The sequence below is a fragment of the Cricetulus griseus genome, chromosome 3 (genome assembly GCF_003668045.3).
Source record: "Cricetulus griseus strain 17A/GY chromosome 3, alternate assembly CriGri-PICRH-1.0, whole genome shotgun sequence".
Classification (NCBI taxonomy): Eukaryota; Metazoa; Chordata; class Mammalia; order Rodentia; family Cricetidae; genus Cricetulus; species Cricetulus griseus.
Window position 1 is genome coordinate 95,375,461 of NC_048596.1, and position 24,846 is coordinate 95,400,306.

Genomic DNA, 24,846 nt, shown 5'->3' on the forward strand with positions numbered 1-24,846 from the left:
GTTGAATGATTTTTCTGCTGTGATCATGGATTCAATTTGCCAGTATTTTATTGAGTATTTTTGCATCAATGTTCATGAGCGATATTGGTCTGTAGTTCTCTTTCTTAGTTGTGTCTTTGTTTGGCATGGGTATCAAGATTATTGAAGCCTTGTAAAAAGAGTTTGGCAATGACCCTTCTGCTTCTATTGTGTGGAATACTTTGAGGAGAATTGGTATTAGCTGTTCCTTGAATTTCTGGTAAAATTCTGCACTGAAACCATCTGGCCCTGGGCTTTTTTGGTTGGGAGACTTTTGATGACTGCTTTTATTTCCTTAGGGGTTATAGGTCTGTTTAAATTGCTTATCTGTTCTTGATATAATTTTGCTAAACGGTATTCATACAGAAAATTGTCCATATCCTTTAAATTTATTTTTGAATTTTGTGGAGTAAAGGTTTTCTTTTTTTCCCCCCAGTTAAAATGGGAAACTTTATATTATGTATATTTCACAACTTAAATAAAAGAGTACAAATACATTCCATAGCATAGATAAAATTTAAATAACATTATCTAAATTTTGTCATACAGAAAATACTCATGTGAACCTGTTGACAGGAAAATGTTTATAATCTTGCTATATATATCTATGAATATTCATAAAAGCACTGAGATTTAGTTTAAATTGTTTGTGACACATGAATTATACTTCAATGAAACTGTGAGGACCACATTGATTTGACCCCTAAGGAGAAGTGGTATCACATAAATTATAGACCCACTTTCCAATGACATACTGAGAAAGAACAAAGTTAATAAAAAAGGCTGATTCAGGATGGTTGGTAGAAGATGAGGGAAGTCTGTGTCTGTTTGCTTGTTTCTCCAGTCACAGGGCAAGAGCAAAGGCAAAACTGTAAAACAGGAATGAAGCTGACCAAAGACCTTTATCCTGGTCTTCCTCCATCACTGAGCCACTTATGCAGAACAGTCCTTTCATCTCTGCCCCAAGCAGCATCAGCTACATCCAGGCCTGAACTGGAAGACAGTCTCGAATAATGGAAGCCTTTGTGGAGAATGTATCAGAGATTTCTTGTCTTGTAGCGTGGGTAAAGTAGAACAAGAAGATTTGTACACACACAGACTCTCTCCAATGCTGAGGCTTGCACAGGGAATGATGAAGGATGCAGCAAAGGCTCACAAAATCATTCAGCTCCTCAATCAATCCAAGGCCCTTCTAGAAAAGCAAATTCACCCACGGCTTCTATTGCATTATCCAAATCTCTCCTCTGGAGGGTTTTCCTCTTTCCTTGTTGAGCACAGCAGTAGGCAACTTTTGCAATCGTTTCCACGAACAGCTCGGCGGTCTGCGCCAGGATAAAGATGGCTTCCTATCACCTGAGTTTACTTCAGGGTCTGCCTTCACCAAAGCCTTTACTCTTTCGCCAGAGGCAGCCTGGAGAGCCCCGAGTGAACTCGTTGGGGTTTGGGTATGCATAGCTGCTACCTCCCCTCAGGGAGCCTCCTCCTTTCTGGGCATCCCGCTCCCTGCAACAGCTGCCAGTGCTGCTGCCATCCCCACCCTGAATGTGCTGTGTGCGATCGCCAGCCCCTTTCCCTGGTTTATAGATTTTCAAAGTATGACCTGATGATTCTCTGGATTTCCTAAGTTATGTTCCATTATTATGTTCTCCTTTTCATTTCTGATTATGTTAATTTACATGTTCTCTGTCTGCCTTTTGTTTTTGTTTGGATAAAGATTTGTCTATCTTGTTGATTTTCTCCAAGAACCAACTCTTTGTTACACTGATTCTTTGTATTGTTTTCTTTGTTTCTACTTTATTGATTTCAGCCCTCAGTTTGATTATTTCCTGGTGTTTACTATTCTGGGTGAGTTTTCTTCTTTTTGTCTAGAGCTTTCAATTGTGGTGTTAATTATCTAGTGTGACTATTCTCCAGTTTCTTCATGTGAGCACTTAGTGCTATGAACTTTCCTCTTAGCACTGCTTTCAAAATGTTCCGTAAGTTTGGGTATGTTGTGTCTTCATTTTTGTTGAATTATACAAAGTGTTTAATTTCTTTCTTTATTTCTTCCTTTATCTAGGAATGGTGCAATTGCGCATTGTTCAATTTCCATGAGTTTGTAGGGTTTCTGCAATTTGTGTTGTTGCTGAATTCTAACTTTAAAGCATCTTGGTCTGATAAGATACAGGAGGTTATTCCAATTTTTTTTGTACCTGTTGAGGTTTGCTATGTTATTCAGTATGTAGTTGATTTTAGAGAAGGTCCCATGACCTTCTCTGAGAATATACTGAGAAGAAGGTATATTCTTCTGTGTGTGGATGCAATGTTCTATAGATGTCTGTTAAACCCAATTGGGTCATAACTTCTGTTAGTTCCTTTGTTTCTTTGTTAAGTTTCTGTTTGGTGATCCTGTCTAGTGGTGAGAGTGTAGTGTTGAAGTCTCCCCCTATAACTGTGTGAGGTCTTATGTGTGATTTGAGTTTTAGAAATGTTTCTTTTACAAATGTGGGCGCCTTTGTATTTGGGGCATAGATGTTCAGAATTGAGACTTCCTCCTGATGAATTTTTCCTGTGATGAATACGAAATTAACTTTTTCATCTCTTTTGATTGATTTTAGTTTGAAGTCTAATTTGTTAGATAGTAGGATAGCTACACCAGCTTGTTTCTTGTGTCCATTTGATTGGCAAATCTTATCCCAACCCTTTACTCTGAGGTAATGTCTGCCTTTGAATTCGAGGTGTGTTTCTTGTATGCTGCAGAAGAATGAATTCTGTCTTTGCATCCATTCTGATAGCTTGTGTCTTTTTATAGGCAAGTTAAGACCATTAAGATTGAGGGAAATTAAGGACAATTGATTGTTAATTCTTGTTCATTTTGGATTTGTTGTTGTTGGCAGTATTGTGTGTGGATTTACCCTGCTTTTGCTTTTGACTTCTGTTAAAGGGGGATTATCTATTGCTTACATTTTTGTGAGTGTTATTAACTTCCTTAGGTTGGAGTTTTCCTTCCAGTGTTTTCTATAGGGCTGTATTAGTGGCTATGTGTTGTTTAAATTTGGTTTTGTCATGGAATATCTTGTTTTCTCCATATAAAGTGATTGAAAGCTTTGCTGGATATAGTAGTCTTGGCTGGCATCCGTGCTCTCTTAGAGTTTGTAGAATATCTATCCAGGACCTTCTGGCTTTCAGTTTCCATGGTGAAGTCAGGTGCAATTCTAATAGGTTTGCCTTTATATGTTACTTGGCCTTTTTCCTTCATTGCTCTTAATAATCCTTGTGTATTCTGTATGTTTGGTGTTTTGATTATTATGTGATGAGGGGACTTTTAAAAAATTTTTATTAGTTCAAATTCGGAACAAGCTTGCTGCACATGTCAATCCCTTCTCCCTCCCCTCCCCCCAACCCTTTCCCCAAACCCCCACCTGCCCTCCACCACATTCACCCTCCACTCCCCAGGCAGGGTAGCGCCCTTGATGGAGCTCCCCAAAGTCCACCGCATCATCCTGGGCTGGCCTAGGCCCTCCCCCATGTGTCCAGGCCAAGAGTGCATCCCTTCACGTGGGATGGGCTCTCAAAGTCATGAGGGGACTTTTTTGTGGTCTACTCTATTTGGTGTTCTGTAGGCTTGTTGTATTTTCATTGGCATGCCTTTCTTTAGGTTGGGTAAGTTTTCTTCTATGATTTTGTTGAATATGTTTACTGCACTTTTGAGTTGGTTTTTTCACCTTTTTCTATACCTATTATTCTTAGGTTTGGCCTTTTCATGGTTTGCCATCTTTCCTGGATATTTTGTGTTAGGGATTTGTTGGACTTAAGATTTTCTTTGGTCGATGAATCTATTTTTCTTGGTGTATCTTCAATGCCTGAGATTCTCTCTTCCATCTCTTGTAGTCTGTTGGTTATGCTTGCATCTATAGTTCCTGGTCATTTACCCATCTTTTCTAATTCCAGCATTCCCTCAGATTGTGTTTTATTTTTATTGTCTCTATTTCAGCTTTCAAACCTTGCACTGTTTGAATTGTTTCTAGCAATTTTTGGTTTGTCTTTTCTTCATTTCTTTAAAGGATTTTCTCATTTCCTTTTTAGGGTCTCTATCATCTTCATGAAGTTGTTTTTAAGGTCGTTCTCTTCTGCTTCATCTGTGTTGGGATGTTCAGGTCTTGCTGGTGTAGAGTCCCTAGACTCTGGTGGCATCATATTGGTTTTTCTGTTGTTGAATGTGCTCTCATATTGTCTTCTTCCCATCCCTTCTTCCAGTGGGTGCAGTTGGGGGTCTCTTCCTCTCCTGGTGGGTATGGGTCTAAATTTCTCTTCTGGTGGGTGTAAGCAGGTCCAATACTCAGATGGGTCTCACAGGGGGTGCAGGTGGGTCTGAGGTACTCCCTGTCTCAGTGGGTGGGAACTGGACTAGCACAGTGCTGTGAGCAGACTCCCGGTTTCTTTGTTCGCTTGAGGGTGAGTCCACCTGCCTGCAGTCCCCAGGCCAGGAGATCCCAGAGTGGTCAAGTAGAAATCGGGCCTGAGACAGGGGCCCACACTCACCTCTTTCCTGAGTGGGGGCAGTAGTAGCTCATCGATATCAGCACACTCACAGTTGCTTAGTCTGCTAGGGAAAATTCGACCTGCCTGCAGTACCCAGGCTAGGACATCCTAGAGCCAAACAAATTCTTAGCACAAAATATCCAGAAAATCTGGGACACCATGAAATGGGATAGAAGAAGAAGTCCAGTTCAAAGGCACAGAAAATATATTTAACAAAATCATAGAAGAAAACTTTCCCAACCTAAAGGACATACCTATGAAAGTACAAGAAGATGATAGAACACCAAAATAAAAAGTCCCGTCAACACAAAATAATCAAAACACTAAACGTAGAGAATAAAGAAAGAATATTAAGAGTTGCAAGGGAAAAAGACCAAGTAACATATAAATGCAGGTCCCAATTCTCAATGGAAACAATGAAAGCCAGAAGGTCCTGGTCAGGTGTTATGCTGATACTAAGAGACCCTCGATGCCAGTTCAGATTACTATATCCAGCAAAGCTTTCAATCACCACCTAGGGAGGAATCAAGATATTCCACCACAAAACTGGATTTAAATAATATCTATCCATAAATCCATCCCTACAGAAAATACTAGAAGGAAAACTAAAACCCAAGGAATTTAGCTACATCCACAAAAACACAGTCAGTAGATAATCTCACACCTTCTGGGATTATCTCTTTCCTATGAAGAGAAATGCACATACAATGCCATCACTAAGAAAAAAACACACCTTAAAATAACAGGAAATATTAATCATTGGCCATTATTATCCCTTAATATCAATGGTCTCAATGGATGAGCTAACAGATTGGATATGAAAAAGAATCCATCCTTCTGTTGCATATGAGAAACATACCTCAACTACAAAGACAGATATTACCTCAGAGTAAAGGGTTGGGAAAAGACTTTTCCAATCAAATGGACCCAAGAAGCAAGCTGGTATAGCTATCTTAATATCGAACAAAACACACTTCAAACTAAAATCAATAAAAATGTGAAGAAGAGCTTTTCATATTCATCACAGGAAAAATCCATCAAGATAAATTTCAGTCCTGAACATCTATGCCCTAAATAAGAGGACACTCTTATTTGTAAAAGATACAGTACTAAAGCTTAAATCAAACATCAAGCACCACAAACTAATAGTGGGGACCCCACTGTCACCCCTGGACAGGTCTGCCAGACAGAATCCTAACAGAGAAATAAAAGAAGTAGCAGATATTATGACTCAAGTGGGCCATTCCACCCAAACACAAAGGAATATTCCTTTTTCCCATGACCTCATGGAACTTTCTCTTAAATTGATCACATACTTGGTAACAAAGCAAACCTTAAAAGATATTAAAAAATTGAAAGAACCCCCTGTATCTTATCAGACCACCAAGGCTTAAAAGTTGGAATTCAACAACAACACTAACTGCATAAAGCCCTTAAACTTATGGAAATTGAACAATGCTCAACTGAATCACCACTGGGTCAAGGAAGAAATAAAAGACTTCCTAAAATTCATTGAAAATGACAGCACAAAATACCAAACTTACAGAACATAATGAAAGCAGTGATTAGAGGAAAGATCATAGCACTGAATGCTTACATGAAGAAGCTAGGGAAATCCCACATTAACAAATGAATAGAATAACTGAAAGCTCTAGACAAATGAATCAAACCCTCACAGGAGAAGTAGATGTCTGAAAAGAATTAAATTGAGGGCTGAAATCAATAAAATAGAAACAAAGAAAACAGTACAAAGAATCAATGAGACAAGGAATTTGTTCTTCAAGAAAATCAACAAGATAGCAAAACCTTCATCCAAACTAACCAAAAGGCAGAGCTAGACTATCCACATTTACAAAATCAGAAATAAAAAGGGGGATATAAAAATAGACACTGAGGAAATCCAGTGAATCATCATTTCAAAAACCTGTACTCTACTAAATTGGAAAATTTAAAGGAAATGGAAAATTTCCTGGACAAGTACCACATACCAAAATTAAATCAAGACCAGATAAACACATTAAATAGACCTATAACCCCTATGGAAATATAAACAGTCATCAAAAGTCTCCCAACCAAAAAAGCCCAGGCTCAGATAGTTTCCGCACAGAATTCTACCAGAATTTCAAAGAAGACCTAATACCAATACTCATCAAAATTTTCCACACAATAGAAATAGAATGAACGTTGCAAAACTTTTTATGAGGCTACAGTTGCCCTGATACCTGAACCACACAAAGACACAACTGAGATAGAGAATTACAGCCCAATCTTCTCCATGAACATTGACTCAAAAAATTCAATAAAATTCTGACAAACCAAATCCAAGAACACATAAAAAATTATTCACCATGACCAAGTAGGTAGGCTTCATCTCAGAGATGCAGAAATGGTTCAACATAAGTAATTTCATCAATGTAATCCACCATATAAACAAACTGAAAGAAAAAAAAACACACATTAGATGCTGAAAAAGCCTTCAAAAATTTCAACACCCCTTCATGATAAATGTATTGGACAGATCAGGGATACAAAAAACATACATAAACATAATAAAGGCCATATACAGTAAGCAAACAGCCTACATCAAACTAAATGGAGAGAAACTCAATGCAATCCCATTGAAATCAGGAACAAGACAAGGCTGTCCACTCTCTTTATATCTATTCAATATTGTACTCCAAGTTTTAGCTAGAGCAATAAGACAACAAAAGGAGATCAAAGGGATATAAACTAGAAAAGTCAAACTTTCAGTATTTGGTGATGGTATGATAGTATACTTAAGTGACCCCCCCCCCAAAAAAATCTACCAGGGAACCTGTACAACTGATACACACCTTCAGTAATGTAGCAGGATACAAGATTAACAACAACAACAACAACTCAAAATTAGTAGCCCTCCTATATACAGATGATAAATGGGCTGAGAAAGAAATCAGAGAAACATCACCCTTTACAACAGCCACAAATCATATAAAATATCTTGAGGTAACTCTAACCAAACAAGTGAAAGACCTGTATGACAAGAACTTAAAGTCTTTGAAGAAAAAAATTTAAGAAGACATCAGAAAATGGTCTCTCATGCTTTTGGATATGTAGGATTAATACAGTAAAAAAGCTATCTATCTATTTTGACAATTCTATCAAAAGCAGTCTACAGATTCAATCTAATACCATTCAAAATCCCAGCACAATTTTTCACTGAGCTTGAAAGGATAATAGTCAACTTCATATGGGAAGACAGAAAACCCAGAATAGCCAAAAAATTCTGTATAACCCTGTACAAAGGAACTTCTGGAGGCATCACCAACTCTGATTTCAAACTCTACTATAGAGCTACAGTAATGAAAACAGCTTGGTGTTGGCGTGAAAACAGACAGGTGGACCAATGGAACTGAATCGAAGATCTGGATATTAATTCACACACCCATGAATAGCCGGTGTTTGACAAAGAAGCTAAAAATATAAAATGGAAAAAAAGAAAGCTGGCATACCTGAATGTCAACATGCAGAAGAATGCAAATAGATCCATATCTATTGCCATGCACAAAACTCAAGTCAAAGTGAATCAAAGACCTCAACATAAAACCAACCACATTGAACCTAAAAAGAAGAGAAAGTGGGAGGTAGCTTTGAACATAAGTGTATACTAGACATAAACCTACTGAGTAAATTTGGAGCATGGGGAATAGGTTGTAGGGCGGAAGGGGAGAGGGGAAGGGGAATGGTGACAATGTATAGCTCAATAAAAATAAAAATAAATTTAAAAACAAGAAAAAGAATTGATTGAACTGGAAACTGAAGATTTACATACTTTATGTGCATAAATCATGGCATAAGATTTTTGAAAGGAGTTCTTAGGCTTTTTGTCTTTCCAGAAAGGTTTCTTGGCCTTTGGTTAGGAGCAGCAGTCCTACTAAGCACACAGCTTGATTCTGCTACAATTCCTTTCCCACAGGAGAAGCTCCAGGCTGCTCTGGAGATGCAGATGGCAAATGAGAAAATATGTGATGAATGGGAAGATGACCTGCAAAAGGAGAGAACTTTCTGGGAGGCAAGTGTGGACCCAAACTCCTAAGGGAGTTAGCATGATGCCTGGGTGGGACCTGGTCAAGAAGCTCCCTGAGTCTTCATTCCCTGGTAGTTAGTTGATGTGGAGCTGGGGCTGCACAGTGAGTGCATCACAAATGAGTCTGGCTGTGTGAGGATCTGACACCATGGAGGGACCCAGTGAGAATGGGCACTGAGTCCTGGGTCTTATTATGTGGTGTTTTCTAGAACTATGATTGTTAGGGAAGATGATTGGAAATAGTCACAGTTCTGTTCTTGCCGTTAGGCTAACTGAGGGCTTCAGAGGTTGAATGAGGAGTATTGCAGGCAGGAACAGCTGTGTTAACACTGAGCCACACCCAGGCATCCTGCTTTGGTGACCTAAGATCTTTGTTTTGGAATGTCATGAACAGACACTGAAAGGAGACACATGCTTCCCTTAGACTCCCTTCCTTTCCCAAGCTCAGTTCCCTGTGAGAAGTCCCCATCACAACAGTGGTTTTCTGTCCTCCAGTACCATCAGGACAGTGAATTCCTCTCCCTTTTCTTATTCATCAAGAACCAAATACAGAGTGATGTAGAAAATGTTCAGATGGCATTTAAAGGACTTCAGGAATTCCTGGACTTCAAGGAGAAGAGTGAGAAGCAGAAGCTGATGCAAGAGAAGGAAGATGTTATGAACAGCCTGGCAGAGTCTCAAAATGAGCTGATGAAGCAGAGGGAGGCAGTGAGAGACCTCATCTCAGATGTGGAGCATCAGTTGGACTGCTCAACCATGGAAATGCTGCAGGTAAGACTGCAGGATACTCCAGCATCTGAGAGTCAGGAGACCTGGAAGCCACTTCCCTCCCTCTGTGTGGCTGTGATCTCCCTGTAAATGACAGTATGGCTCTCTGTGCCTTCCTGAACTGTTTCCTGAGCCAGTTTCAGAGGCTGGGGAGTCATTGCATGCATGGATGGCAGAGGAAATTGCATTATTTTTAGCTTATCAAGTACAGTACAGAAGCTGAACCTTGTAGAGAAGATGTGTTACATCATGGGTAGTTACTACCCTGCTATAATGCTGAGCATGTGTGAAGCACATTTTCAGCTGTCACTAGTCACTTCACCTGAATTTGAAAATAGTAGACACTGTTTCTCCCTTTGGATATTTGGAGACTTTCACCCCCACTGCCTCTGATTCCAGTGGTGTGGTCAGTGTGAGGGAAATTACCATCCAAGATCTCAGAAAGTTTGCCCTGCTTCCATGTTTGAGTTGCTGAGATGAATAGTGTCTTCTTTTATCCTTACATGTAAAAGTTTGTGTTGTATTTTATCTCTATCACATTTTTAAGTAATTTAAACCAAGGGCATATCCTGGTGATCAATATCTCTGTAGGAATTTGTTTCTTGTGTTTCAATTGTCAATGCTATAGACCTTGGTAGTTCTAGGAACTTTTAATACTCCCTTTATTGGTTGCCATTGTGTTGTTTTAATTATTATTGAGAATACTCATTTATCACCTATATTAGATGGAATTATACATATATGGCTAAACTAAGCCAGTTCACATAGTTACTAACTACAGCTACCATACTCTACAAGACTGAAATTATATCTCTTGACCAAAGAATCTGCCCATCATCCTCTGCCTCTAGCCCTTGTTGTCACAAATTCTAATCATTACTTTGTGAGATCAGTTTTTATACATGACATATATTTAAATAATTACTTAGTGTTGACTCTTCCTGTGCCCAGTTGGTTTAATATAACATAAATTTTTTGAGTTCAGCCATGTTACCACAAATGGCAATACTTCCTTCTTTGAATGTCCCATATTTTAACATATATGTGTAATTTGAAAAATAAAGGATCCAGAAACTGATATTGGGGTTTAAGCTTCAAGCTGAAGATCAGAGAATCAAAGCAGCCAAGCCAGGAGATGTTACCTTTACCCAGCTGAAATGGCAATCCTGTCTCCATGAATTCTCAGGGCCAAAAAGCTCTCAGATCTTGTCTCCTCCTCCTTATATTCCTTTCTCCTCCCAGCCATATTACTCCTGTTTCTACCTACCTAGTGCTGGGATTAAAAGTGTGTGATCCCATGTGCTGAGATCACCTTTGTGTCAGCTATTTTAGGACTGGAATAATTTTGTGTAGTCCATGAGGCCTTGAACAGAGATCTGTCTACCTCTTAATCTGAGGTCCTGGGATTAAATATTTATACCACCACCCCTAGCTCTATAGCTGCTGGGATTAAAGGTGTGTATCACCACTGCCTGATCTCTACAGTTTGCAGCTAACTTTGCTTTCTGAATCCTCAGGAAAGCTTTGGTAATCATAAACAATATATCATCACCACATATATGCTTATCATATCATTTTTATCAATTTATCTGTTGATTAGTTCTTGGTGGATTCTATTTTTATCTACTGTGATAATGACTCAGTGGACATGACCATACAGATGTCTCTATGAGGACAAGTTTGAGCATCAGAATTCACCTATAACTTGCACAATTACTTCTCTCCATAATTCTTTTTACTATGGGATCTATTTTGTTGATTTACATTAAATAAAAATAAAGTCATATGTAGCCAAGCATCTACTACCCACGATCCCAGTACTTGAGAGCTTCTCACACATGGAAACAAAAACATGAGAAGCATACAACAATGGAAATGAAATAGAAGTTTCCCAACCTACAGCCAGGTGTATTGCCTCACTCTTTAATCCTAGCAGCTGGAATGCAGAAACAAATGAAACTACAAGTGTTTAAGACTAGCCTGGTCTATGTACTGAGTTCCAGGCCAAAAGGGTTACATAGTGAAACCCACAACTGGCCAAGTTGGAGAGAGTAACAGACTTCAGAATGTCAAGTTCTAAATGAAATCATATTGGGTTGGAGAGCTGGCTCAGTGGTTAAGATCACTGGCTGCTATTCCACAGGTTCTGAGTTCAATTCGCAGCAACCACATACCATGTTGTAGCTCAACACCATCTATAATGGGATCTGATGCTCTCTTCTGGCATGAAGTCATACATGAAGATAGAATACTCATACATTAAATAAATATTAAAATGGAATATATATACTCCACCTCTAATTTAAAGGCCCAGGGATCATTGCAGAAGAAGGGGCAGAAAGAGTGTAGGAGCCAGAGGTGATGAAGGTCTACAAGGACAACAGTGTCTTCTGGACACAGTAGCAGCACCTATGAACTGAGATTTGTTGTGACACCAAACCCAAGGCCTGTGCAAGCCTAAACCACACCAAATTTCACTATGTAAAGAGGATTTAGGAAGTCCAACCCCACCCAAGGAGCTCCCGGTAATTGTTGTTGTTAGGAGAAAAGTCACATTTATCTAAGAATTATGTAACTTTAGTTAAATCTACCAGTATCCAGGGGTAATCCACACACGTGAGAATACTTGCAGTCTTAGATGTCAAACTCAGGACAAATGGCTAACTGAAGTGCCTGCTTAACATATCAAAGTGGATCTGGTGGGTCAGGTCTTCAAAGCTTTCCCATATAAAAGATCCAAAACAATATTGGGAAGTTGAAGGATATTCATTAATATGAATGCATTTGCAAGTTAGACAAAGAGATAAAAAACAAACAAAAAACCTCTGTCTATCTTCAGTTTTCCTAAGTAAGATCAAAGTTTAAACAGAGAGTCCAGGGTATGCACACAAGAATAGTCCAGGTCAAGGTATGGTCCTGTCTTTCTTCCATCATCATCTTTGTTAGACTCCTTTTATAAGGTAGTCTGGCAAGTAATTAAAACTGTTTGAAATTTTTAGGAGACCAGCTCTCCCTCCAGCTAGATCTTCCTCCAAATCTGAGAATCCTGAAGAAATTGCCATTTTTGGTCATGCTCACAGTTTCAATGGTTTGTCAAATTGAGAGAACACATGTCTCTTTAGATTAACTTCTCTTCCTGAAAGGACAAGTGTAGAGAGAAGAATAAGAGGAAGGGAGAAATGATTAGCTGGGTTTTAAGTATCAGACAATCTAAGCTTCTGGTCCTTGTGGCTTCTTCATTACTAACATATAAAATTTTGTGTTAATGATTAAAATCATATGTAAATCAGCTTCTAATAATGTTAGTTGCAAGCAGGGTAATGGATAGCTAACATGTAGCAAGTGAAAAGTCATATGTTTACGTGTTTAGTAGTACATATGGCAAAACCTATGGAAGCTTTCAAACTATTGTTTTTTTTTTTTTCATCTTTGGTCTCCAAAGTCTTGTAGTATGAGACAGAAAATAGTCGATTAATTTACATGTAAGTCAAGTAAAGAGCCATGCATTGTATTTATATAAAGTCTTGGAGAACTATGGGGGTGACTGGCTTGCTTCTATTTTGACTTTGTCTCTGCTGTCAGTGAGAGCATGACCAGGATGTGCAAGAACATGCAGAACATGTTTTTAACTGTGTTTTTTCCCTCCTCTCTAGGGTGTGAATTCTGTCCTAACAAGGTATGTGTGGGCTGACAGGGAAGATTAGCCCATGGGTGTCATGGGTTTGGGGGATTTAGACAAAGTGTTATTCTGAAGTTCCAGGGAGGAGGAGGAGGAGGAGTGGAGGAGGAGGAGGAAGAGGAGGAGCAGGAGGGGAAAGGCAGAGTCTGGCTCTTTTGTAACTCTTGAGAACAGATTTATTCTCCTTTAGGGGACTGGGTAATGGGGAGCCCCAGAGTTAGGCTCAGCAGTGGGATGAGGCACATGGAGCCACAGGTGCTTTCAGACTCCTTGTGGTTCCAGCATTCTCTCCACGCTGTGTGCTTGTGTCTGGCTCTGTCTGCAGTTAACAAGACTTGATTCATAGATTCATCCTAGCTAGGATGTGTTTTCCTTGTTTGCAATGTTCACAGAATTGCATATTGGGACAATTCCTGGGATCTGTGTGTTTCTCCTGGGGATGGAAAAATCCAGAGTTCCTTTGTTGTTGCATTTAGCATTTTCACAAACAGACTTGAGTCTGTGGGCACAGCTGTTCCCTGTGAGCCACATACTTCAGAAGACTGGAAAGCTGTGCCCTTGTATGTAAAGAGTCACATCCAGGCTGTCGACATCAGGCTCATTCTGAACATGTTATTATTAATTGGGTGCTCCATCTTTGCCAAGATTGTCATCTTGAAAAAGAACTTGAAGATTCAGAAGCTGGAGAGAGTGACCATATTGACAAAAGTATTTGAAATCTTCGCTGACTCCATATGGTTTTCTCACACTGCATGACTCTAATACTCAGGAGCAGTTTCTGCACCCAGACTTTACACTACTCTTGAAAATACACATTCCTTCCTTCCTTCCTTCCTTCCTTCCTTCCTTCCTTCCTTCCTTTCTTTCTTGCTTTCCTTCCTTGCTTTCTTTCCTTGCTTTCTTTCTTGCTTTCCTTCCTTGCCTTGACTTGCCTGGAACTCACTCTGTAGACCATGCTGGACTTGATCTCAGAGATTAACCTGCCCCTGCCCCTGCCCCTTAAGTGCAGGGAATAAAGTCTGTGACTTCATGCCTTGCCCAGACATTAATTTTTAGTTTGATTTGTTTTAGAATTTGCCAATTCATCATTTCTTAAGTGTTCTAAGAGGGAAGAAGTGAGATGAGGGATCAAGTAGTTTGACTGTACAAGTGAGGATTTCTACTCCTAAGAATTAAGGCTTTCCCAACATCACATAAGCAAGTAAGGGGGGTGTGAGTGTGTCTCCCATATCTATAGAATTAGTAGTCTACTTTCTCTTTACCTTCTCACTATTCTCTAGAAAGCTCCAGGACATCTATCATTAGAATGATAGGGAGTCATTTGTGGTCAACGTTACACTGTCTGAGATGTGGAGGGCAATCTTTTGTCCCTAGGAGTCAGACCTTAAGATTAAAACAGCCCAAAATGGTCCTAAGAGAAAAGAGAAGGATCTTCCAAGCTTCAGATCTGAAAGGCATGCTGGAAGTGTTTCATGGTGAGAATGGCTACATTATGTGGTTAACTGGGGGATTCTAGCTGTGGTTGGGGCTGCACTCTCTGGGAAGAGAGTGATTTTTCTGCACATGGGTAGAGGGACACAGAAGAGCACATAGTGTGTCCCAGTGATTTCATCATATTTAATGGAAATAATCATCCATCTGATCCTATATCACAATTTACAATCCTTTCCCTAATCTGCAGAGGAGATTGACTTTAATGTTTTGATTCCTTTGCTTGCTTGTAATGGTGTGAATTTTCATGATTTCAGAGCTCATGGATGCCCAACACTACTGGGGTAAGGAGAATTCACACCACTATATGCCACTCTCTTCTTAATGCCTTTCAGAATTAGTAGTCTACTTTCTCTTTACCTTCTCACTATTCTCTAGAAAGCTCCAGGACATCTATCATTAGAATGATAGGGAGTCATTTGTGGTCAACGTTACACTGTTATTTCTTTATCAAGCCTGATGTTTCATGCTACTTCTCCCAATATACACAGCAGTCTGCCTCTCCTTTACTTTAAACATGGCTCCTCCAAGTTCCTTCTCAGTTTCTTCTTAAGCTTCTGCTCCTTACATCACAAAAAAGGCTATACCTTGTCTCTCATGTGACTCTTAACTTACATGTCTCATTTTCTGCAGTTCATGTGACCCTGCCTCGAGTCTACAAGAAAAATGTTATCATTAATGTGGACAAAAAACAAATACAACATCAAAATAAGAATACAAGAAATAGAAGAATGTTTAGTATTTTTGGGACCTATGATTTAGGTGTCCTTGGATATCCAGCTATCCACTCAGGGAAACATTACTGGGAAGTAGACGTGTCTAGAAGTGATGCCTGGCTCCTGGGATTAAATGATGGAAGATGTGCTCAACCCCAACATCATGGATTGAATAAAAAACCCTTCAAAGTCATGTATAATTCTGTTGTTAAACATTGTGTATATTATCAGCCTAAACATGGCTACTGGGTTATAGGTAAGAAGAATAGGTCTGTATATAATGCCTTTGAAAATCGTTCTGTCACCCACAATGCCAGTGTCTTGGTCCTCTCTCTGACTCATCCTCCCAGTCGTGTTGGAGTTTTCCTGGACAGAGAAGCTTGCACTCTTTCATTTTATGATGTCTCCAACCACGGAGCTCTCATCTATAAATTCTGTGAACCTTCCTTCCCTAATACAGTTTATCCATATTTTAATCCTATGGAATCATCAGAGCCAATGACAGTCTGTGGACCACCCTCCTAAACCCTCATCTATATCTGCACAGTGCCCCCATGTATGGTATATCTCATTACATCTGAGCTCCGTGGAATCATTTCAACATTTTTTTTTTTTTGTATCTTTGGGTACAGAAAACCATGGGGTTGCCTTGGCCTAGATGCCTTGAGAAACATGTGCCATAGGTTTCTCAGGTTAGAGTCCCTGGCTCCTGGGGTACAATGTGAGACCTGAGAGACCAAAGGACTCTCTAAGGCAGTGTAGTATTCAGGCAATTTTAGGTTTCTCTGCATGTTCCCTTAGTCAAGGAAGCATGGAAGCTTCATAGGAAATTGGTCTTAAGACAATAATCTTGTATATCCTGTATAGCTTGCAAATTTCACTGTATCCTGGCAACTGCAACTGTATTGATCTTGGAAATTACCATTATATACTGTTCCTGATAAAGGTATAAAAAGTCTGATTGCGCTCAATAAAATTGTCACAGTCTCAGTCTTGCTCTGGCCCCTCCAACTTGAGTGTGGTTTCATTCCTTGCAGCTATTATCAGGTGACCTTGGGCAGTAAGTAAGCACTGGCACTTACATTTGGTCTGTCTATTTAATAATCTTCATTCCGCAATACAAACCAGTATGGATTTTTTCCTTCATCTAGTTGTCTGTCTGTTTACAGAGCAATAGTAATTCATCATCTCTCACATTCCCAAAGAAAGTGCTATTTTCCTCATTAGGTGAAGTAAAACCTCTGCTACCCTCCACTTCCTGTTTTGTGGTACCACAGATGGAAGCCAGGGCCTTGTGAATGCTGAGCAGGTGCTCTGCCACTAAGTTACTTGTCTCAGCTCTGCCATGTTTCCACAACCCCATTCCTCTGTCACTGACAAAAGATGAAAGAAAATTTTTCTGCAGCTCATCTGTTGGTTTTTGAAAATATATGTAGGCATTGCTAGCCTATGAATGAGTCCTTAGTTGTGGGAGCATTCCCACTGGGCTATACCTGGTGTGGCTCCAGAGTGTGAGCACCTAGCCCTCATCCATCTTTTGTTTAGCAGATACCTTTTCCCCCCTGTTGCCCTATATGTGATTCTTACCTGAGAATTTCCCAAGGATACAAAGCCTATGCAAAACTTGGTTGGGGTAATCCCAGAAAACTGTGGTACATCCAGAGTGGAGAATTTGCAGTTGGTGTTGTCCCTTTGGAAGCTTCATCAGGTTGTTTTGAGGATATGGAAATCAACTTGCTAAGGTGTAAAATTTGAGAACAATAAAAAGAAGCCCTGGGCAAAAGGAAAGTGGTTCAGTTCTTAAAGGCTGAATCCACCCTGTGGCAGAGAAAGGCTATAGTCAGTCTTGAGATGCCTTTGAGTCTTATTTCCAAGGACCTGTGTGAACCCAATACCTGTGCTGCAACACTTACTGCTAGTTTAACCATAATGCTTATGCTTTAAAACTTAAGAAGGAAACATCTCCAATGGTACCCACTCTAATACTCCCACTAAGACTGTGTGTTCTTAAGTACTGGGTTCTAATCCTGCCACTCCACATAGCCATGTCACTCTGCGTAACATCCCCAAAAGCCTATGCTTCGTGGGGGTTTTGTTTTGTTTGTTGTTATTTTATTTTTTACAATTTTACTATAAAGATTTCACACACACTGTAGGTCAGTGTCAGAAAATAAATTTGAAATGTGTTAGAAGGCTCTGAGTATCCAATCCCAGCAACCTGAGTTCAGTCACTTAAACCATCTGGTAGAAGGAGGCAGATAACTCCTACAGATTAACCTCTATGTTCAAACACATGCTCCAGTAGACACAGGCCTAGACACATACACAAATGTAAAATGAATTATGTCATTTTCATAAAAGAGGAAGTTCAATGTATATCAGCCATTCATTGAACACTCAGAAGATGGTTGTTCTGTTAATTTGGGTAGATGTTCTTAGTTTGGTGTTCCATACAAAAGTGGGCAGCTCTGAGGAACGAAGATTTGACTTTCCTGATATCTTGCTATTAGATTCTGGGATCTGTCATCGAGTCTATTCCAAAATTTTGTAATATCTATCATTATTTTTTACTGGTTACATTTTTGAGAAGATAATTGTGGGACTATACTTGTTACTTATCAAGTATCCAAAATCCTATGATTTTTCCACTTTACAGTGGATGTTTGTTATTCTAAATCTTTCTGCCAAAAGCCGCCTGAGCCCCACTGCCACGTGTGAGCTTTACGACAGCCGCCTGCCCGAGTTAGGCCCAAATGAATACACAGAGAGACTTGTATTAGTTACAATGCTGCTTGGCCAATGACTAGGATTCTCATCTGTTGGCTCAGTCTCAATTATCATACATCTATATATCTTATAAGACTTATCTTATCGGACGCCTTATTGGCGTCCCTCCTAGCTGGTGGATCACATCATGCCGCTGGAGCAGGAGCCGAGGGGAAAAGAGGGCCCTTCCTGTTTCTCTTTCACTTAAATATGAGTCTCCTTGCTATGTCACTTCCTGCCTGGATCAGCACTTCTCTACTACATTTCCCAGAATCCTCTTTGACTCCTAGTTCTGTCTAACTTGCTGTCTCATTGGCCAAACAGTATTTTATTCAATAATCAATAAGATAAACATACACAGTAGTACATTCCCCATCAGATGTTAGTGATGATAATGATACTAATAAACTTAGCCTTGTGCTGTATTATGAAATAAAAACAATAGAATGCTCCTAGTCACTTACATTGCTCTGGCATGTAAGTGGAATCCACTAAGGTGCTATCTTGTTTTCTTTTCAATGTGATCAATGTGACTGTACTAAAGGATTTTGAGGTTGAGTACCATAGTCTGGCATGATGGTTCTGATGCAATCCCAGCATTCAAAAGGCAGAGAGAGGAAGATTGCTATGCATCTGAGGCCAAGCTTAGTTACAGTGTAACACCCTGTTTTGTTTTGCTTTTAAAGGGGAATATGCTAGGTTTTGGATGAGGTAGGTGGTTCAAGGGGACACTGTAAGGGATTACTGGGGAATAAGGAGTTTATTGAGGAACCGTACTATTGTAAATAGACAGAGAGACAGAGAGCACAGTGGGTGTTCCCAGGAGAGTTCAGGCCCCAGTACCAGAGAAGATTGAATTGAGGGATTCTGGAGAGCATCAGGATTCCTGTGGTAGAAGAACACGACTTTTCTTATATGCTTTTAGGATGGGGGTAAGTTCACAGCAGAAGCCTGCAGTCAGGATCTCAAATTTCCAGGCAGGAAACAGGACAGATGCCTACAGGACAGTAATTCTATCATGGGTATTCACTTAGGTTAGTGTGGCACCTACAAGGCAGCTACTGGGGATTCACTTTGAGTAGAGCACCATTGTGTCTCTATCTGTGACAGTAGAAAGGCAGTTACAGGGCAACATGTAGATTGGAGATTCTAGTATTACATGCTGGCAGAGTTTGCATCAGCCACTCCTGAACATCACCATGCTGTGTTTTAAGAATTCGAATGCCTGGGGCTGGAGAGATTGATTATCAGTTAGCAGCACTGACTATTCTTCCACAGGTCCTGGGTTCAATTCTTAGCACCCACATGGCAGCTAATAGACTGTAACTCCAAGAGCTGGCACCCTCACATAGACATACATGCAGAAAAAAATACTATTGCAAATAAAAACAAATAAATTACTTTAAAAGAAGAATTTAATACCTGTAATATAAAATCACAGATAATTTTTGGAAAATTATACATTTGTTCAAGAAAAAAATTCTAACTTCATAGCTCTCCAGTGTTCTTTTTGGTTAGTATTTCTTCCATAACTGTATTTCATGGAAAATCCTTTCCTCTGTTTGAAATAAATGCCAATGGGTATTGTGCACAGTTAGAATCACACACATTTGTGGTACTGCTCAATGACAGTGTGGCCAGTGCTGTGTACTCCTGGCCACCTTCATTCTTTTCACTGAGGTTAGAGGCTGATGGCAGACTTGAAGCACAAAGTCAAATCTTTGCACAAAGATGGGAGTGGAATTGTGTTTGCAGAGAAAGGTCATGAAGATCTAGATGGCTGTCTGAGAATTTTATGTTTTTAATTTCCAAGAAGGCCTTAGGAAGAAAAAGGGTGTAAAAGACAGAGACACAGAGCTCATTCCTCTGTGTGATATTTTGATTGTGTTTTGACAAATAAAGCTTTCATGGAATCAGAGGGCAGAGCCTGCCACTAGCTGACCATAGAGATTTAGAGGACTGTAGACAGAGAGGAGACAGGAAGTATTAAGGCTGGGCTGAGAGAGGATCTCATCCCTTTTGGATAGAGGAATGGAAGAGGTAGGAAGCAACTGGTGGTTGCTCCCTGTTCTCTGATCTTTCAGGTTCTTACCCCAGTATTTGACTCCTGATTTTTTATTGATAAATATTAATTGTATTACAAATTCAACCTGTATTTGCCAGTTTGAGGTAAGAATACTGCCTGGAGTTGGAGACTATCCTGAACACTAGTGAGTTTTAACCCAGTCTGGGATATCAAGTAAAACTCTGCCTTGAAAACAAAACTAAACAAAAGCTCTAAAGAATTTTACATACTTATTGACTATTGAGAAGAATGAGAACATCAAAACATTGATTGTCAGCCATTGTGTCCACAGCAAGAACAACAGTTCAGGCTCTTGACCTCATCAAGATGTAAAGGATGGGTAGGGGTGTAGCCCAGGGATGGAGCACTAGCCCAGCATTCATCAGGTCCTGGGTTCAATCCCTGAAATACAACGATCAAACTAAAACAACAAAAGCAAAAGCCCATGGTCTCAGCACTGGGGAGGCTGAGCGAATTGGAGCTCAGACAGAAGTTGGGCTCGGGTGTACTGTGAGAGCCTGTCTCTAAAGAATAAGAAAAGAGGAGGAGACAAGTATGTTAAACAAAACTCAAACTACAGTGTCATATCTGCTGTCACTACCTATGCCATATTTTAGTAGATAGCAGAATATAAGGAACAAATGAGATAGGAGTACATGAGCAGGGCTGAGACTGAAAATGGTGACTGCTCATTGTTCCCGTACACAACTTTCCCTTTTAGAAAGATTCTCTTGTATCTCAGGCTGTTGGCATCAAAGTCCCCTGTTGCTCAGAATGGCTTTTGAGCTCCTGATCCTCCTGCTGCCAACTCCAAGTCATGGGATCCTGTGGTGGTTTGAACAAGAATGGCCTCCATAGGTTCTATCTTTGAATACTTGGTTCCCAATTAGTGGGACTGTTTGGGACAGATTTGGAGGTGTGGCATTATTGGAATATATGTGAAATGAGTGTGAGCTTTGAGATTTCAATACATTTTGGCTATTCCCTATCGAAAAATTTTAAAGGTCTTGCTTTAAATTTTCTCTCAGAGGCAGAGGCAGGTGGATCTCTGTGAGTTCGAGACCAGCCTGGTCTACAAGAGCTAGTTCCAGGACAGCCTCCAAAGCCACAGAGAAACCCTGTCTCGAAAAACCAAAAAAAAAAAAAATTTTTTTCTCTCAGGATTCAAAAAAAAAAAAAAAAAAAAAAGGAACTACAAAAAAATCTGAGGGAAAAGGTATCTATTCACAACATGATCTTTCTATCCATGTCTCTTTCTTCTCTCTTTCTCATTTCTCCCCAGTTCTTGGGGGTATAGGTATATATATATACTTTTGCAACAGTAATTTTTTTTTCTTTTGCAATAAAATGTTAGGCTTGAGTTTCTTAGGGTCAACAAGGCAGATAAGATTTACGCACAGACTAATAAACTAAAACTGGTAGAAGAAACTTTTAGCATCAATTGCTTAGGGCTGTAGGTCAAAGAGAGGGTCTAAGTTTAATTTGTACAAGAAACAAAAACGACCCCTTCCAGTGCTCTGGCCTCAGTTGTAGCACAGGCCTTTAGGAAAGTTTACTTTTCCCTGAGGATGAGCAAATGGGCTGATTATGTTGGTTGTATCTTTCCAGGGGAAGCAGGAAGGAACAGTAAAACTCTGAGCTAAAATCTTGAGTTAATAAAACAAGAAGTTTGAGAATCGTTTAGTGCAGGGTTATCGCTTCTCTATCTGCCAGTGAGGTAAAACCAGGGCATGCTTATTTTTCTATCCATCTAGGCAGCTGTGAATCAACAACTTTGGGCATGTAGTATTTCTATATCCTTGGATATCTGGAAATATCTTACATGGTATGCTTTTGATGGGCCTTAAACACTGACCAAATACCTGTTAATAAGGATAATTTCAGGAAGGCATATCTCTGCAATTTCATAGGAGCAGGGAACAAGGACCTGATGGTGGGAAACAGGTCTCATACATAGCTAAGGAATGTAATCAGTAAATTAGAACCTGTTAGTGGAGAACAGATTTTACACATAGCTAGGGAATGTAATCAATAAATTACAAATGCATGGGAGAAATTGTTCCCAGTAAATGATCAGATAGTGCTAAACTACAGGAAGTAAATCCCAAGTTTGTAGCTGAAAGGAATAAGCTACAGGAAGAAACTACAGCAAGAAACAGCCACTTAATTCACAAGACTATAATGCCAAATGCAGCTTTTGTACTGGTTAAATCCCCTTAATTCTTCTGAGTTGTCTCATGATATGATAGCTGTATAATTAATGTATGATCTTGTGGCTTGTAACAATTTCCAGTGTCTCAGGTTTGTGTCTCAAGGGTGACCTCTTACCTTCTGCACCAGCACCATGCCTTCCTGTTTGCTGCCATGCTCCCCACTGTGATGGTCATGACCTCTAACCTTTTGAAACTGTAAACCCCAAATCAAACACTGTCTTAATAAGGTGCCTTAGTTATGGTGTTCGTTATAGCAATAGAACAGTAGTTAAGATAGACTACAATCATGTGTCGTCATATCCAGGTTTGTGCGGAGCTGAGAATCCACCCCAGGGCTCCAGAATGCTAGGCACGTACTGTGCTAATTGTACCTCATTCCCAGCTCTTAACATTTTCAGCTTCTAATTCAGGGGATGCGGAGGCAATATCAGAAGTCTTTAATAGAAATACTAACTCACGTGGGGACTCCTGAGATATTCCGGTAAGGGATTCCTGGAAGGGATGCAATGAATGTATCACATCAGCACTGTGAAGAGGACTTGTCTGTTCAGCAACAGAAGATATAATCTGTGGGACAGCACTGGGCAGCTGGAGAGCCCTCTGCACTTGCTAGTCTCACTGTTGTGAGTGTGGGGAAGTGTTTCTGCATGGCTCTGCACAGGAAACCTTCCTATCCTGTCTCTGCTGGGTGGGAAATTTTGATTGTGCAGCAGCTACCCTGAATGCAGCTTCCTTCCCGTTCTCATCCTGTAAGTGCCCAAGTCCATCTCCAGAGGAACACTGCAGGTCTCTGTCCCTCCCCTTGTTATTCCTTCCCTTTGGGCCACATCTGCCACCCAAAGCAAAACCCAGCCATGTGCTCAGGTGCAAGAGAGTTCACGGAGAAGGCTTTCTTTCCACAAGGGGCAGCTTTCCGGAGGGTCAGGATCTTTTAGGGTGATTGCGACAAGAACCCGAATAGGTGACATAACAAGTTCCTGTGGCACTGAAAAATGTCCCAAGCTCCTGGAATGGCATTGCTGGCGCAAGGCGACTGGCTCCCTCTGGTGTTAGAATCTCAGATAACATGCTCGCACCCCATTGGCTGGGAGCTCCAAAGTTCCTCTTTGTTCCAGCCCTCAAAATCTTGACTTTCATTTCTCTCCTGGCTCTCGTGAGGACTCTTCCGCCCTTGTTTGCTGCCCGACATTCTCTTCTCTCCACAGGTTCAGGATCACTTGGTTGATGTCTGAGGGTGTGAGAACAAATTTAGAGGGCAGAGTTTGGAAGAATTCTGAATATACTGTCATGGCTCTGGTGAGTTAAATCCAAACTGAGAAGGGGCGGGGAAAGAGGGACTGCTGGCTTCCTGCTGCGTGGAGGAGCCAAGTGGAGGCGTGGCCTTGAGGAAAGACAGGGTTCAAGGTCTGGAGAGGTCCAGGTTTTTCTGTAGATGGAGAACACTATCTTCTTTCCTAATGTGTTATTTTGCGATTTACCAAGAATTTCCTTTTTCCAAGACAGACTCTGCTGTTTGTGTCACACCTCCCCCACTGACAGAGTAAAGACAGAGTGGTGTTTGAAAACAGTTTAAGGTCTCACTTTGTAATGGTGTAATGATTCTATGGGTTCGTTCCCTTTGCTTTAGTCTCTGTGATTAGAAGTCCCGCTCTTCCTGAAGACTTTTTTGTAAAATTTGTTTTATTTAAAATAGAAATAAGCCTGCTTCACATGTCAATCCCAGCTTTCTCTCCCTCTCCTCCTCTCCCACCGCCCATCAATGCCCTAACCCATCCCCCCTCCGCTCCCCAGGGAGGGTTAAGCCCTCTATGGGGAATCCCCAAAGTCTGTCATATCATCTGAGGCAGGGCCTAGGCCCTCCTCTATGTGTCCAGGCTGACAGACTCTGCTGTTTGTGTCACACCTCCCCCACTGACAGAGTAAAGACAGAGTGGTGTTTGAAAACAGTTTAAGGTCTCACAATGGTGTAATGATTCTATGGGTTCGTTCCCTTTGCTTTAGTCTCTGTGATTAGAAGTCCCGCTCTTCCTGAAGACTTTTTTGTAAAATTTGTTTTATTTAAAATAGAAATAAGCCTGCTTCACATGTCAATCCCAGCTTTCTCTCCCTCTCCTCCTCTCCCACCGCCCATCAATGCCCTAACCCATCCCCCCTCCGCTCCCCAGGGAGGGTTAAGCCCTCTATGGGGAATCCCCAAAGTCTGTCATATCATCTGAGGCAGGGCCTAGGCCCTCCTCTATGTGTCCAGGCTGAGAGAGCATCCCTCCACATGAAATGGGCTCTTCCTGAAGACTCTTACACATTTACTTGTCCTATCAAACAGTCTCAAGTCTGTAGGGAATTGTTAATATTACTTAAAAGTCATTACATTTGCCTGCCTTTCCCTTGGTCCATGTGTACCATGCCTAAATGAAATTCGGGCTAGACTACTAATTCCAACTACAAAGATAGCTGATTCAGTAAGACCCAAAGTCCAAGACCTGCTGAGGGACCTAATAAGACCATTTCCAAAGAAAAGAAAAAAGAAAATACCCAAATGATCT

The 24,846-nt window shown here is 40.4% G+C and overlaps 3 protein-coding genes across 16 annotated transcripts in view; 2 read left to right on the forward strand and 1 right to left on the reverse strand.

Moving 5' to 3' along the window:
• LOC113830641 (tripartite motif-containing protein 30A) overlaps positions 1 to 16,270 on the forward strand; it is a 28,693-nt gene extending 12,423 nt beyond the window's left edge. For 3 of the 10 annotated variants that reach the window (XM_027407904.2, XM_027407905.2, XM_027407906.2), the window contains 6 exons: positions 8,495 to 8,590; positions 9,146 to 9,376; positions 13,027 to 13,049; positions 14,427 to 14,527; positions 14,801 to 14,827; positions 15,177 to 16,270. In XM_027407904.2, coding sequence (XP_027263705.1) covers positions 8,495 to 8,590; positions 9,146 to 9,376; positions 13,027 to 13,049; positions 14,427 to 14,527; positions 14,801 to 14,827; positions 15,177 to 15,784 — 1,086 coding nt within the window. In that variant the 3' untranslated portion in view covers positions 15,785 to 16,270. Of the gene's footprint in view, positions 1 to 8,494; positions 8,591 to 9,145; positions 9,377 to 13,026; positions 13,050 to 13,444; positions 13,761 to 14,426; positions 14,871 to 15,176 lie in introns of those variants that run through there. The other 7 variants (XM_035442320.1, XR_004769113.1, XM_035442321.1 and 4 more) reach the window with 7 other exon arrangements.
• On the reverse strand, positions 613 to 1,698 carry LOC103163165 (DNA polymerase epsilon 4, accessory subunit). The gene is given in 2 exon segments (XM_027407911.2): positions 613 to 1,366; positions 1,369 to 1,698. Coding segments are annotated over 2 exon segments (357 nt in total). The 5' UTR covers positions 1,550 to 1,698; the 3' UTR covers positions 613 to 1,190.
• A 7,158-nt stretch (positions 16,271 to 23,428) lies between the features above and the next one.
• The window catches only part of LOC100752691 (tripartite motif-containing protein 30A), a 39,644-nt gene continuing 38,226 nt past the window's right edge, over positions 23,429 to 24,846 (forward strand). For 4 of the 5 annotated variants that reach the window (XM_027407899.2, XM_027407900.2, XM_027407902.2 and 1 more), the window contains exon 1: positions 23,430 to 23,599. The gene's annotated coding sequence lies outside the window, so the exon portion shown is untranslated. Of the gene's footprint in view, positions 23,600 to 24,846 lie in introns of all 5 variants that reach the window. The other variant, XM_027407901.2, reaches the window with a different exon arrangement.